At 35.1% G+C, this 13898-nt stretch overlaps 1 protein-coding gene across 1 annotated transcript in view; it reads left to right on the forward strand.

The window, feature by feature from the left end:
• LOC140143036 (lymphocyte antigen 75-like) overlaps window positions 1-13898 on the forward strand; it is a 98702-nt gene that overhangs the window by 25698 nt on the left and 59106 nt on the right. Inside the window, 10 exon segments of the mRNA XM_072165078.1 lie at window positions 2739-2821; window positions 6389-6508; window positions 6679-6750; window positions 7228-7260; window positions 7932-8090; window positions 8356-8444; window positions 10150-10288; window positions 10688-10729; window positions 12519-12692; window positions 13215-13331. Of these exon segments, the coding sequence (XP_072021179.1) occupies window positions 2739-2821; window positions 6389-6508; window positions 6679-6750; window positions 7228-7260; window positions 7932-8090; window positions 8356-8444; window positions 10150-10288; window positions 10688-10729; window positions 12519-12692; window positions 13215-13331 (1028 nt within the window).

The raw sequence follows: 13898 nt of genomic DNA on the forward strand, positions 1-13898 counted from the left end.
CACAAAATGATGATGAAGTTGACAAAATAAGTTTCTGAGATATTCCAGATTTGAAATCCTTATTTTATACCCTATAAAATCATACCAAACATGTTAGGATGGCTTCTAGTTTAGGTCTTCAAAAATAAATATTTCTTGCAGAATTTCTTTTGTTTTTTATTGAATTGTGTCATGTTAATGGACTGTACCTTCTATAGTGCCTTGGCGTCTTAAGGTTAAACAATATCTTTGATGGCTTTGTCAGCTAAAAAAATATAATTTCATCTTACACGTAAGAAACATGCATGCCAATCGTGTGATTAAAAAAACAGAAGTGTAAAAATGCCCTTTTTAGCTTATTTTGTCACCTCCTATTGTTAAATTTGTTTATCGATGCTGGGCTATCAATTATATTTAATTAATCTGCAAGAATTCAAGAACATTACATTACATCAAAAAATATACAAACACGATATATATGGAGGAAAAGGCTGGAAGACCAAAAAGGCCTGAAAGTTAGCCTTTCCCTAAAATCAACTAATACGCACATATATTTTTTTAGCTATTTTTAACATTGATTTTCGTTTCTATATCAAATTATTCTTTTTTTCTGCTTTTTTGTGGACATTTTTATTCTATAAACTGTACATTTGTGTGCAAATTGAGGGAGCTATTTACATAATGTTTAAATTTAAATGAGCCAAATAAAGTAACTTATTCCTTACATTTCATGATAAAAATAATTTTTGAAAATTTTCTTGCCATTTGTTAATCTTTTTTCTGGTGTTTTGATACCATTATACAATTGTCTACTCCTTGGAAAGATGCAAACAAGATTTAAGATAAATAGTGCCATCAGTATTCAACTTTTCTTAAAAATGACTACAGTTTTACATGCATCAAATAACTGTGGCCAGAGATTTCCAGTTGTATAAAAATCTCAAATTTTTTGAGAAAAGTGGGGGATGGTGATGTGGATCACGAAACTTATACAAATTATAATATTAAATAAAGTTAACATTTTCCAATCAATGAATCCGGCATAATCTGTTTGCCAAACTGTTTTATCATGTTATCAAAATGATATGGTGCTAATGAGTTCCCTTGGCCAAAGGTCACAAGATAGTCTGTGATATGGGTATCTCTATATCACTAAATGATAATGGAAATACTGTAATCTACACAATGTCTGCTGCTTACACAGCATTTATACACATCTTTGACTGTTAAAGCAATGTGTAAAATTCAACCCAAAAGCAACTAGTCCACAGGACAGGCTGCTTAACAAATCTGTCCAGGTGCACTCAAAGTAACTTGTCCATATATTTTATGTGTAACTTTGGTTTTGATGTATCGGTGCTCTTTTTTTGACCAAAAATGGGAGATGGCAACTGCAAAATGCTAGAAAAGGCACAATTTTATGCCCAAAATTGGCAAAAATTATTAAAAAAAAAAAAAAAGAAAGAAACAACTGACATACTGTCCTCTTTGGACTCAGTTTAAACATTGAACCAATTGCATGCGCCAACCTGATGCCGGGTTAGGAGAATCAATCTGATTCTCCTCAGCTTCAGTTAGTCTGAGGCCCTGAAAAGTGCAAGAAATCTTACATAGGAGAAACTGGTAAGCCATTTGTGGTAAGAAAGAAGGAGCACCAAAAAGATGCAAAAAAAGCTTGCAACTAAAAATTTCACCCGAGCCAGCAGAAAGCTTTCTACCACAGAACAGTGTAAGTCAGCAATAACTGACTTTGTAGCCAGTATTGTGCGCAAAGGAGGGGGGACTGGGGTGTGCTTGTGTCAGTCAGTCTGTGGAAATGCACGGGGGGTTAGCTATTATGGTGAGCATTTATAGTCTGATTTAATTTGTTTGTTTGTTTGTTTGTTCATTCATTTGTTAGTTCATCCTTCCTTCCTTCCTTCCTTCCTTCCTTCCTTCCTTCCTTCCTTCCTTCCTTCCTTCCTTCCTTCCTTCATTCATTCATAAGTGTGAGTTGTAATTCATTAACCTTATGCAGCATCTCATCCAATAGCTGTAACACCTGATAATGAAAAGTTCTTTTTCCTGTTTCTGACGACCTTATTTTGGTAGAGATATAGACCAGTGCTTGACTTTGTTATATAAGCGTGGTGGGTATTAACATAGGAATGTCTAGTTCTTAAATAACCTGGGGAATTCCCTGACAAGCATTAGTGAACAAGATTGATATGACAACAGTTTTCTAGGTTCTTCAATTCAGTACATTATACATATTCCTAACACGCACCGGGCCGTGCACTTGGGCCATCATTAACTACTAACCTCGCAAGTCTATTTTGAAGAGCTTCTTAACCTACTCACTAGACCAATACACCAAGAAATCTTTGGTGAACATGATCACCCACTTTAGCAATGGATATATCCTAAGATATTTGAATTGTCAACATGTTCAGTGTCCTTACCACATAGCTAAACGCACAATTTCAGTTTTCAATACCTTTTGTTGTACCATATGTCATAGATTTAGTTTCCCTCATCCCTTTCTCCTTCCTTCCTACTCCAGCGGAGGCAGTGCCAATTAGGATCACCCTATTTGATTCTCAGAGAGCATGGGAGTTTGGAACTTATTACAGACAGCATGATAAAAATGACTTCTAATTACATTTCACATCTTAAAATAATAATGTTTACAAATTTTAAAACTTAAATGTACAAATATTGATGAATTTTATGTCTGCAAAAGCAGCTGTCACGATTACAATGTTTTTCTATTTTTGTAGCGATGCTGAAAATCAGTTCATCGTAAGTCAATTTGAAGAGATGTACAACATTGGAGTGTATGATATCTACATTGGTATTTCAGGTAAGGTACAAATTAAAGAAGACTAATTTGCATCTGGTGATCAACTCCCCACAGCTTGTAATTAGTTAATAGCTTGTAAGAGGAAGGTTGATTCATCTGGTGCCTCCATCAGAGAAAAGGAATAGCAGAAAATGGTGAAAAATGGTGGTACTTTTACAAGGCAAAAAACAACTTTTTTAGGCATTATTGAAAGGAATGAAAGTTTCTAATTACCAAGACGTAACTTGGAGACAGTTTGTATATTTCAAGGTGCAAAATTTACCATAGGGCATGCTGTTTTAAAGCTCCATTAAGAAATCCTGTTATGAATTGCATGACTAAGTCACCAATAGTCGCAACTATTAGCACTTATTGTGTCCCCAAAAACATAACAGGGAACATAAAATGTGACTAAAATTACACCACAAATTGTTCTACATTTGTGTAAATTTTGTTGAAATTTGTCTGCTTAGAATTAATTTGCAGAATTAATAATATGTTGTGTTTTAGGTGTTTTTAAAAGTATACATCAAGCTGAAGACTGACTTAACAAAATCCATCAAGGACGAGGTCACTGAGAGCTGGGTTAACCATTTAAAAAATCTTGTGGTCCAGGGCGACATGTTTCATATTGCACTCTCAGAAAAATCTGATTATCTTTGGAAATCTTTTATTTACAATCTTCCTAAAGGCATCATGAAATTTATGTTGAATGCTTTCCTTGACACCCTTCCCACTAAAAATAATCTGAGTCGCTGGGGAAAAATGTTAAATACCAAATGTAACTTATGTGGTCATCACGAGACCCTCCATCATGTCCTTAATCACTGTAAAATCATGCTTGATCAAGGTCGGTATACTTGGCGTCATAACTCTGTTCTCCGCATAATCATGGATACTCTCAAAGATATCCGTGACCAGTCCTGGAAATTCTATTGTGACTTAGATGGTGCCACTAAAATCGCTGGTACCACAATCCCTCCTGATATTCTTCCCACGCAGCAAAGACCAGATCTGGTTCTCGTTAACGAAAGCGCTAAATCCATCATCGTTATTGAGCTCAGCATTCCTTTCGAGCAGAACATCCACAAAACCCATGACTACAAACAAAATAAATATGCCGGTTTAATCGCTGATTTGCAAGAACAGGGTTATGGCGCAAAGTTATTTTGTATTGAAATAGGCAGTAGAGGCCTCATCACAAGCTCCAACAAGTGTAACCTGAGTTCCATTTTCCCCTTAGTTTCAAAAAGCCAAAACCAATGAAACGGGTCTTTGATAAATGTTCAAAATCACTCAGTCAACGTGCAATCCTATGTTCTTACTCAATTTTTTATTCAAAATATGACCATGACTGGTCGATTTAAATCATAATGCTGTCTTTTAGACCATATTTTTTCGGGGCGGGTCCCTGTCAACATTTTTTATGCAATATTACTTCTAATTTATAATATAATATTATTGATGTATTCCTTTATAAACTGCATTTATGTGTTGTATTGTCCTGTTGTTTAATATGCCTCATGGATGTTTGAGCCTGGTCATGTACCTTCTCAACCCTCCTGACTGGCCTTAAATGTATTCTTTTCAATATATCTGTTTTATGTGTATTATGAATAAAATTGAAATAATGAAACAAATTACATAGAGATAGGATTCACAGTTTTATTACATATTCATGTCTATCTTTGCATAGTATTCATGTCAATACAGCTATATCATATTTGTTGAATATCAAGCTTATCCAGGCCAAAATACCAGTGCATCTATCACTACATACAAAATGGAAGAACAAGTATAGTATACAAATATTGACTGCTATGAGGGGTATAGTTAAAATTATAGGCCCGCTGTGATCTCAAAACCATGACTATGCCCCTTCCGATCACCGCGGGCCTATAATTTTAACCATGCCCTGAATAAAAAGCAGTCAATATTTGTTTTATATACCAAATTTTAAGATTCTTGTCATTTGTTTGGTTAAAAGTATCGATGTACATGAATGTATGCAACAGAGTTAAAAAGCAGGAGGCAATTCCAGGTTTCCACATTGCACAATATTATTAGAAAACTAACGATGCGATTAAGGGGAGAGGTTGCTAGTACTTCACCCTTTATCGATACACAGATCCAAAATTATACAAATGTATGTTTCACTATGTAATTCCCCCTCAGAGATTTTTGCTTTTGCAAATTACAAGAATTGAGAAGGTGAATTTTGTTGGGAATTATAATTACAATTTCGTACAGATTTTGTAAAATCTGTGTCCAAACAGTTTTAATTACAGTTTTGCCATAGAAAACCATTGAAAAGCTTGGTGTTTCTGATGGTAGGCGTGGCTTGTAGATTGAAACATTTAGAACTGTGAGGTAAAAACGCAGTGCATTCAAATTGATTCATAACCTCATTAATAAATGTGATGCGTGCGATCCAATTACATTTAGTTATTGGTGAAAATGCAAATGCAAATCAAGGCCATTAATATCTCACAATTGACCGCAAAATGCATAATTGTCCGAAAATAAATATTAGTAACCTCCGCGAGCGCCGTATTGTGCATCGAACAAACTGCGCGCGCGCTGGCTGCCGTATTTGGATTGCGCGCTACCATATTAGCACAGATTGTGATACGCACTTTTGTTATTGGTCATCCTGTTTTAGCCTGATTGATTTTTGGAAAGGGAAGATGTAAAAATCATCGATTTTTACAAACTTTTGAACAAAATTTTGTGTTATTTTGTAAAGTGAAGAGAACAAAGTGGCGGTTATGAATGAGATTAATAACTTTGCATTGGTAATATGTTGGGCATTGTGAAAAATCTCAACATTTTGCTTTGGACCTCGGAATATCCCTCTGTTCCAAAGGCAAAATGTTTCGATTTTTCACAATGCCCTCCAAATAACCGATGTGCAATTATTAACATCTAACATCTAAGGGAGAACAGTGCCAGGTTAAATAAGGAATGAATAAATAAATAAATAACAAATGACCTGGTAGTATACCTATATTATGATTTATCTATTGACAAATTCACCCTGCCAGTTTACCTATATTATGATTTATCTATTGACAAATTCACCCTGCCAGTTTACCTACGTATGTTGTGATTTATCTATTGACAAATTCACCCTGCCAGTTTACCTATATTATGATTTATCTATTGACAAATTCACCCTGCCAGTTTACCTACGTTTTTTGTGATTTATCTATTGACAAATTCACCCTGCCAGTTTACCTATATTATGATTTATCTATTGACAAATTCACCCTGCCAGTTTACCTACGTATGTTGTGATTTATCTATTGACAAATTCACCCTGCCAGTTTACCTATATTATGATTTATCTATTGACAAATTCACCCTGCCAGTTTACCTACGTATGTTGTGATTTATCTATTGACAAATTCACCCTGCCAGTTTACCTATATTATGATTTATCTATTGACAAATTCACCCTGCCAGTTTACCTATGTTATGATTTATCTATTGACAAATTCACCCTGCCAGTTTACCTACGTATGTTGTGATTTATCTATTGACAAATTCACCCTGCCAGTTTACCTATATTATGATTTATCTATTCAGATGAGGTATCTGATGGCACATTTGCTTGGACTCAATCTTTCTCTGCGACTTACACTAATTGGAATGATGGGATGCCTCGTAACTATCCAGGACAGATTGACTGTGGTAGCATGTTTACAAGTAAGCTCTCTACCACTCTTATTTCATAATATGTGTATGTGGAGCTTTTGTCAACATACAATTTTAAAAGAGTACAGATTCACAGAACTTGTACAATACAAGTTAAAACAAATAGTATTTGCATTAACCTCCAAATATGAATATATCTATATGACTGTGTTTAATTGCAGATGATTACACTGGCAAATGGGATTCTATAAACTGTTTTGCCTTACAAGCATTTGTTTGTAAGATTCAAGTTGGTAAGTAGTGGAGAAATGATCTCTAACATAGTTCTTTCTTTTGCATCCTTTTGCCGATGTGATGTGTGTTCAGCATAAAATTACACTGATTGTGTTTGCTGTCAGAAGCTAACATAGAAAATCAGAATTATCAAGAGTTGATGTTTTTCATTGTATAAAGTGTGTTTTTGTATGTATGCCCTATAAGCTTTAGTACCTGATGTATTTCAGGAGAACAGCATCCTAATGTGTGTATACATGATATGGAAGTTGGGTTATCATTGGCTTATTGAATCACATGTTTTTGTCACCTTAGTGATTTTTTTCATACAATTATCAGAGCAAGTTTGAAAGGACTCTGTCAAGGCATGTAGCAAATAAATATAATATAAATAGTATGGGGGAAAACAGAGCAAATGTTAAACAAAAGTGTTTCATTACATTGGCACCATTTTGATGCATTTTGTTGATCTTATTTGTATGATTTTGCCTTGATAGGAAGACCAATCATAGACGTACCACCAGACATAAGTAAGTTTCCTGTTCATCCATGTATTTGATGAATAAAGCTGATCAAACACTTGATTCACAAGTGTTCAGTTATGAGGTGCAAGTAGCTGCACTATGCCAATGATGTCACAAGATATTGGCCTGCTAGCGATCAAGTAGATTCAACTCCCTATTCCTGAAAAATACAGAATTAATATTTTGGGATTAAAATTTTTATCCAAATTAAACAGCTAAATCCTAATCCTTTTGACTTTTATTTTATTGGCAGTCCTAACTCCCAATAAAAGTCAAATTTTAATATTTGGTCAAATTTAGCATTTGTTTTTTGGGTGTTTTTCGTATGCTGTGACAATCAAGCCTAAAGACCTGTACTGAGACTAATTTCACATTTTGAATTATAATTTTTGGAAAACACATTTTCTAATATCTTTACAAACTAATTATCAAAATGAACATAAAAAAGCTAAATTTATTAGTAAACTCATAGTCTCTACTTGCTTAGACTTGTGCCAAGTTTTTTTAAATTTTGTAACTGCACTTGTAAGAAATCATGCAAAATCATCTCAACAGAAAGATTATTCAACAGATTATACACTTTGGGCACATTTAGTTGAGTGGAAAGTAACCTGACATGATCAAAGGGTCCCATATTATTATTACTCATACTCATACTCTGTATGTTTATTTGCTAGGTTTAGGAAGATGTGAGCCTGGTTGGGAGTTATTTGGTGATAGCTGCTATTACTTCTCTCCTAATAAAGTGTCCTGGCAATCCAGTAACACTGCTTGTATTAGTCAAGGTGCAAACCTTGTTAGTATTCACAGTGCAGAGGAGCAAACTTTTCTTCTAGGTAAGATGCCAGTTTTCTTGAAATCATCCATTAATAATCCATTTTGCCATTACAAATTTGCAATGCAATATGGAAGTTTTGGTACTGTTGAACTCTATTATATCTCTTATATATTTATAATAATCTGTGATGCTATAAGCCATAACATTGCCTGCCATCTAGGATAGCATTGAATTGAATTGTTCAGCATTTCAAAAGGCCAAATTGTCAAATTTTGTGGTAGCAAGTCAATAGCCATTTCTTGCTAATTTGTTGTTCATTTTAGAACGTGTTGACATTACTAGAAAATCCACCTGGATTGGCTTAACAGATGAGGCTGTGGAAGGAAACTTTGTTTGGACTGACCTGACCTTGGTAAGTCAATCACACCCAGGTCATCCAGATCATTAGCTGTAATCATACATGAAACGGTGGGGAAAACAAATTAATAATTTAATATACACACATATCAGTTGTCAAATAGAAAGATAAATTGTTCATGTAATAACTGTGCATCAGTTGTTTGGAGGGTATTGTAAAAAACCTACAAATTTTGCCTTTGGAACCGAGGGATAAGCGAGGGGCATAGCGTAGAGGGATATTCCAATATCCAAAGCAAAATTTTTCACAATGCCCAACATATATATAACTGATGCATTATTTGTTATTAAAGTACATTCATAACTGTCACTTTTTAACAATCCTCACTTAACAAAAGAGCAAGATTTATTTCTTTAACATTGGTAAATATAAGCATTTTTATCACAAGTTGTATTTTGCTCTTCAAAAATTTGAAAAGATCCCAAAATCATGCAATACGCAAATATGGTATATGCATGTGTGTGAACTGTTCTGTCGCATAGGATGCGCGTATGCGCAAGTCATTGCGCTGCATCATCTCTCTGTATGGCAAACATGGAAGTCATTGATGGATATCTATTTTTATTTATGTGTGTATCATCTAACTAGCAATTTGATTAATGTGCTTTTTCGTTTCTTCTTTCCCTTCCGATAGCAAAAAAAAAAAAACACGGGTAGGGTTAGGGTTAGGGTTAACCAGTGAAATAATAAAGAAGCATAATCAAGCTGAAGACCTCACAAAAAGTAATTCGGCCATTAAAGTACACATATAGCATCAGAACTATTAATTATATTCGCAATATTTATTTTAACATAGATAGAAATATGATTTATTTAGGTGCATTTTGATACCCCATTTGCCAATTTTTGTTAACCCTAACACCCCAGTTGCTTTTTGGCGAGGGGGAAGGATAGAAGGAAGGAAAAAAGAAAGAAAGAAGAAGAAGAGAAGACCTTTTTCTCGGGTGCAGTTTTGACCCCCCGACCCCTCGGGTGTCAGACATGTGCACAGGCCTACCTTGCCACGGGGTTGTAGCTTTGCTGGCCAAGCTTTCTGTGGCCATATGAATGTTCGCATGATGACGCAATTGTATCACATGGGATATCTGCCTGCGCATTTGTTTTGTGAATTGAGGTTTTTTGATGTTTGGTACGGTTAGGGTTAATATTAAAGTTGCAGGTACAGCGATGATTATTACACACAAACATTGTGGTATGTAAAACCTGCCATTATCATTGCACTGAATTCAAATCAATATAATTAACTGCAAAAATGAAAATGGGCACTTGTTACCTTCAACTTCCACTGAGACCACATTACTCTGTAAATTGTAACAAATGAGATGTCAAAATTACCATCATTAAATATTCTTTCTCCTGGTGTTTCAAATATCAAATACAATTAACCCTAACTCTATTAAATGTTACAAAATCTTACAAATTTAAGCAAAACCACTGTGCATGCATGCATCCTACGTAATGCCATAACGCAATCAATCTAAGTCATACACAAGGCCAGCAAAACACCTGTGCCAAGTAACTTCTTTGTTCATCTTTGCTCTTTTTTCATTTAATCTTTCCTTTCCGAAAGCCAAAAAACCACTTTTAGTGTCAAGTTAATAGTTATAGGTGTATTTATAACAGCTGAGTTACTTTTTGTGTGGTCTTAATATTATATGAATGTATAAAAACTCATTGCTGTATGTTATCTATGCTGCAGGTTGATTTCACAAATTGGGCCCGGAATGAACCAAATGGAGGCAATTGTGCCCGCTTGAAAACCGACCCATCACAGTTGGCTCAATGGATAGACAGTAGTTGTACTGATGAGTATAATTACCTGTGCAAGAAACCCAAGAGTAAGTTATAACCACATTGTGATTTCAATGTCACTCATTCAATTGACAACATTTTTACAGGTTAGAATGTATGTTGCATATGTTGGTTTAGTATGCCTTTACACTGCAATCCAGCCTTGGCATGTTAAAACCCTAAAAGTAAATTTCATTAACATTTTGACAGATCTTGCAGTCAAATGACTGGGCGCACACCAAACAAAATGCATTACCACAAGTCATAAATATTTCTATTTCTGCTCAGCCATGATGATTTAAAATGTGAAAGAATCATTACAGGTTAGCCGTGTGTGAAACCTACATCGCTTGTATTTATATGATCTACTCGTACCTGTATTGATAGAGACAACATTAAGATTTGTTTGAAAAAAGGAATATAATTGTTGCTTTTCTTGTTTTCAGTTGATGATGGTACTGTTAACACACCAAGTGTAGCACCCTCAAGTAAGTTTTTGTACAATATTTAAAATGGATACATTATAACTTTCCAGCCCTGCAATCATAATGAAATCAATCGATAAACCATGTTGATGGTTTTTGTCTGTGACGTATGGATAAAGCTAATTGAAGTTTCCCCTGACCTGCTCACATCACTTATTTCGTCAGGTTCATCGCATGGCAAAACTGAAAAGTGCATTTCGGAGAAAAACAAGTTTGAAAAAATGTCAATTTGTAACAAGCTTGTGTTGTTGCAATAATTTCGATGTATCGTGGTGTGTATCGTGATCATGTGATAAAGATACGCCACTATGTGATGCGCTTTTTTTGTAAAAAGCGTATCACAAAAACTATGTGATGCACTTTTTTCTACGTTTAGTACCATTTTTTACGATACACCAGATTAGTTATTTGATTACTAGTTAATTACTTAATTTTCAGCTTTGGGATTTGGCGTAATTGAAGAGAATGATATTTAAAACCTATATAACAAAAAATGTCAAAAATGGCTAAAAATCACAATACGTCACTATGTGATGAAGCTGATGATATATGCCACATCAGAAAGTCATTTTGCAGAAATAATTCAATATTTTGCAATTTCATTGTCCATGCTCGTCCTCGCAGGTGTTTCTCCGGTTCTCCAGGTTTCCCCAGCATCTAAAATCATACCTCTTCCCATATAAAAAAGCACAGCGATTTATAGTGTGCTACACAGGCACAAGGCCTAGACCAGCGCTCCACAAATAGCGGTGCGCGCGCGCCACTGGTGGTGCGCCGTGGCTTCCTGAATGGCTCGCAGTGACGTTTAGATATTAAAAAATATTTTAAAAAATGTATTAAAAAATAAAATTAAAATTAAATCAAACTCCTCGATTAAACTTTATATCTCCAATATTCTACATTCAACATTAAACAATGCGATTCCCATGTTATCCTTGTAAAGACCTAGACCTAAATTTATAAGATGTATTCATGACACGACACGATAAACTGCGCATTGACATTTTATATAGGTAAAATTAACCGACAGCATAATAATATGCCCTTCCTGACCGCCATTCTGCCCTCAAAATATGTCCTATACCAATGGCTAAAAATGTACTAAATGTTGCACCAAATGGCGTCATTGCATCTCAAATTAAAAAAATTAGTCCTAAGGCACCCTTCGCAGCCATTGAGTGGCGCTTTGTAGTTTTTTGCCCCCCCCCCCGGCAGTCCTAAGGCACCCTTCGCAGCCATTGAGTGGCGCTTTGTAGTTTTTTTTAAATTCCATGTGGCACTTCCAACAAATCTATTTGAGGAAGCCTGGCATAGATGTTGATCCACAAGCCGCAGCACACTTTACAGGTTATCACTGACCATATGGCCCATATCATTCCATAAACCATTTAACAACAACTCAGGGACTTTGCAGCTTCAATATATATATATAGACATTCCTCTTTGCCCGTAACTCCATAACCGTACGCTGTAGATAGGTCAAACTACTTTTCTGAATCCTTAGAATTACTAGAGGAACACATTTTTGTTATTTTTAACCAAGTCTGTGCAATTTTGAAGTTGACAGTTGTGTTAAATTCAATGACCTTTTCCCACCAAATAGGTATGATGTTGAAATGGCTCCAAATAGCCTCTACTGCTTAGTACTGGGGTGTATCTCTGCCAAATACAGCAGATTTAACATGATTTGCTTGATGGTTAAGGATATCTATTAGGCTATGCTTCCTATATCTAATCTGCCTTCATTTGATTAATTTTCTTTGATTATTGTTTATGTTGATTGATCCAATAGTTGGTCATGACCTCCATTGTGGATACAATTGGGAGTATGATCCAGATTCCGGTTTGTGCTACTCATTTCGTCTTGGAGACTACAAATCATGGTCAGATGCACGCTATCAGTGCCGCATAGAGGGTGGTGATCTAACAAGCGTCAGTGGATTTGACGAAGAAAATTTTCTTTTAGGTATGACTTGATATCAGTTAAATGAATAAAAATTATTACGTTATTGAAATATTGGCTTGATATATTTGTGTTAAATAATTGATCTTCCTAGATATCCTGTTTTCAATTAATAATGATGTAAGCATATTAGGGAATTAGATGATTATTAATCCTATTTGACTTTGGTCTGAGAGTTAAGCGATCTAAAGATCTTAATGTGGAATATATTTTGTAATTGTTTTAGTGTTCAGTTGAATTACTGACACTCTAACGAAATAATTAGGACCTATTATTGTGATAAGAAAATGTCAAACCTTTGCCCATTCACATTTGTATTCAACTTGGGTTATTCCATTTAAAATCAATATACCCTCTATGGAAGACATGACCTTAATCAGTGTGAATTTCAAATGGGGTTACCTGAATGGGTGTCTCTATTTGACATCTACACCCCCTGTGTGGGTGATTATTAAATCACATCTTCCATTTAGGGGTGTATAGATTTCAGCTGGAATAGTCCAATGTATGTGTTTCTCTTGCTAGATCGTGTTAGAAACTCGTATGATGGTTCTGGCTGGATTGGTGCTAATGATTTGAGTGCAGAGGGAGGATGGGAGTGGTCTGATGGTTCAGGATTTAGGTATATCAACTGGAACGCAGGTATGACTCACACACCCCATGCATTCACAAAATACACACACCTACCTGTGTTCACAGACAACTGTGTCATTATGTATTGCTATCAAAACAAGGATGTCTGACTTGATGTTTAATCAACATGCCAAGGACCAAACTATGCCTACCAACAAATGTGAAATAAGAGATGTTTAATCAACATGCCAAGGACCAAATTATGCCTACCAACAAATGTGAAATAAGAGATGTTTAATCAACATGCCAAGGACCAAATTATGCCTACCAACAAATGTGAAATAAGAGATGTTTAATCAACATGCCAAGGACCAAATTATGCCTACCAACAAATGTGAAATAAGAGATGTTTAATCAACATGCCAAGGACCAAACTATGCCTACCAACAAATGTGAAATAAGAGATGTTTCTCTAAAATGTATTTGGCATGCAATTGCAACCTTAAAAACTCAAAACACTATTAACGCCAATGCTGATGTTGGTAATGTTGCACCAATGTCCTATCACCACTTAATAACCTTTGACCCCAAATCTGATGAACACCCTGTAGACACTGGCTAATGTCACTGCATTAT

Source organism: Amphiura filiformis, chromosome 20 (assembly GCF_039555335.1).
Source record: "Amphiura filiformis chromosome 20, Afil_fr2py, whole genome shotgun sequence".
NCBI lineage: Eukaryota > Metazoa > Echinodermata > Ophiuroidea > Amphilepidida > Amphiuridae > Amphiura > Amphiura filiformis.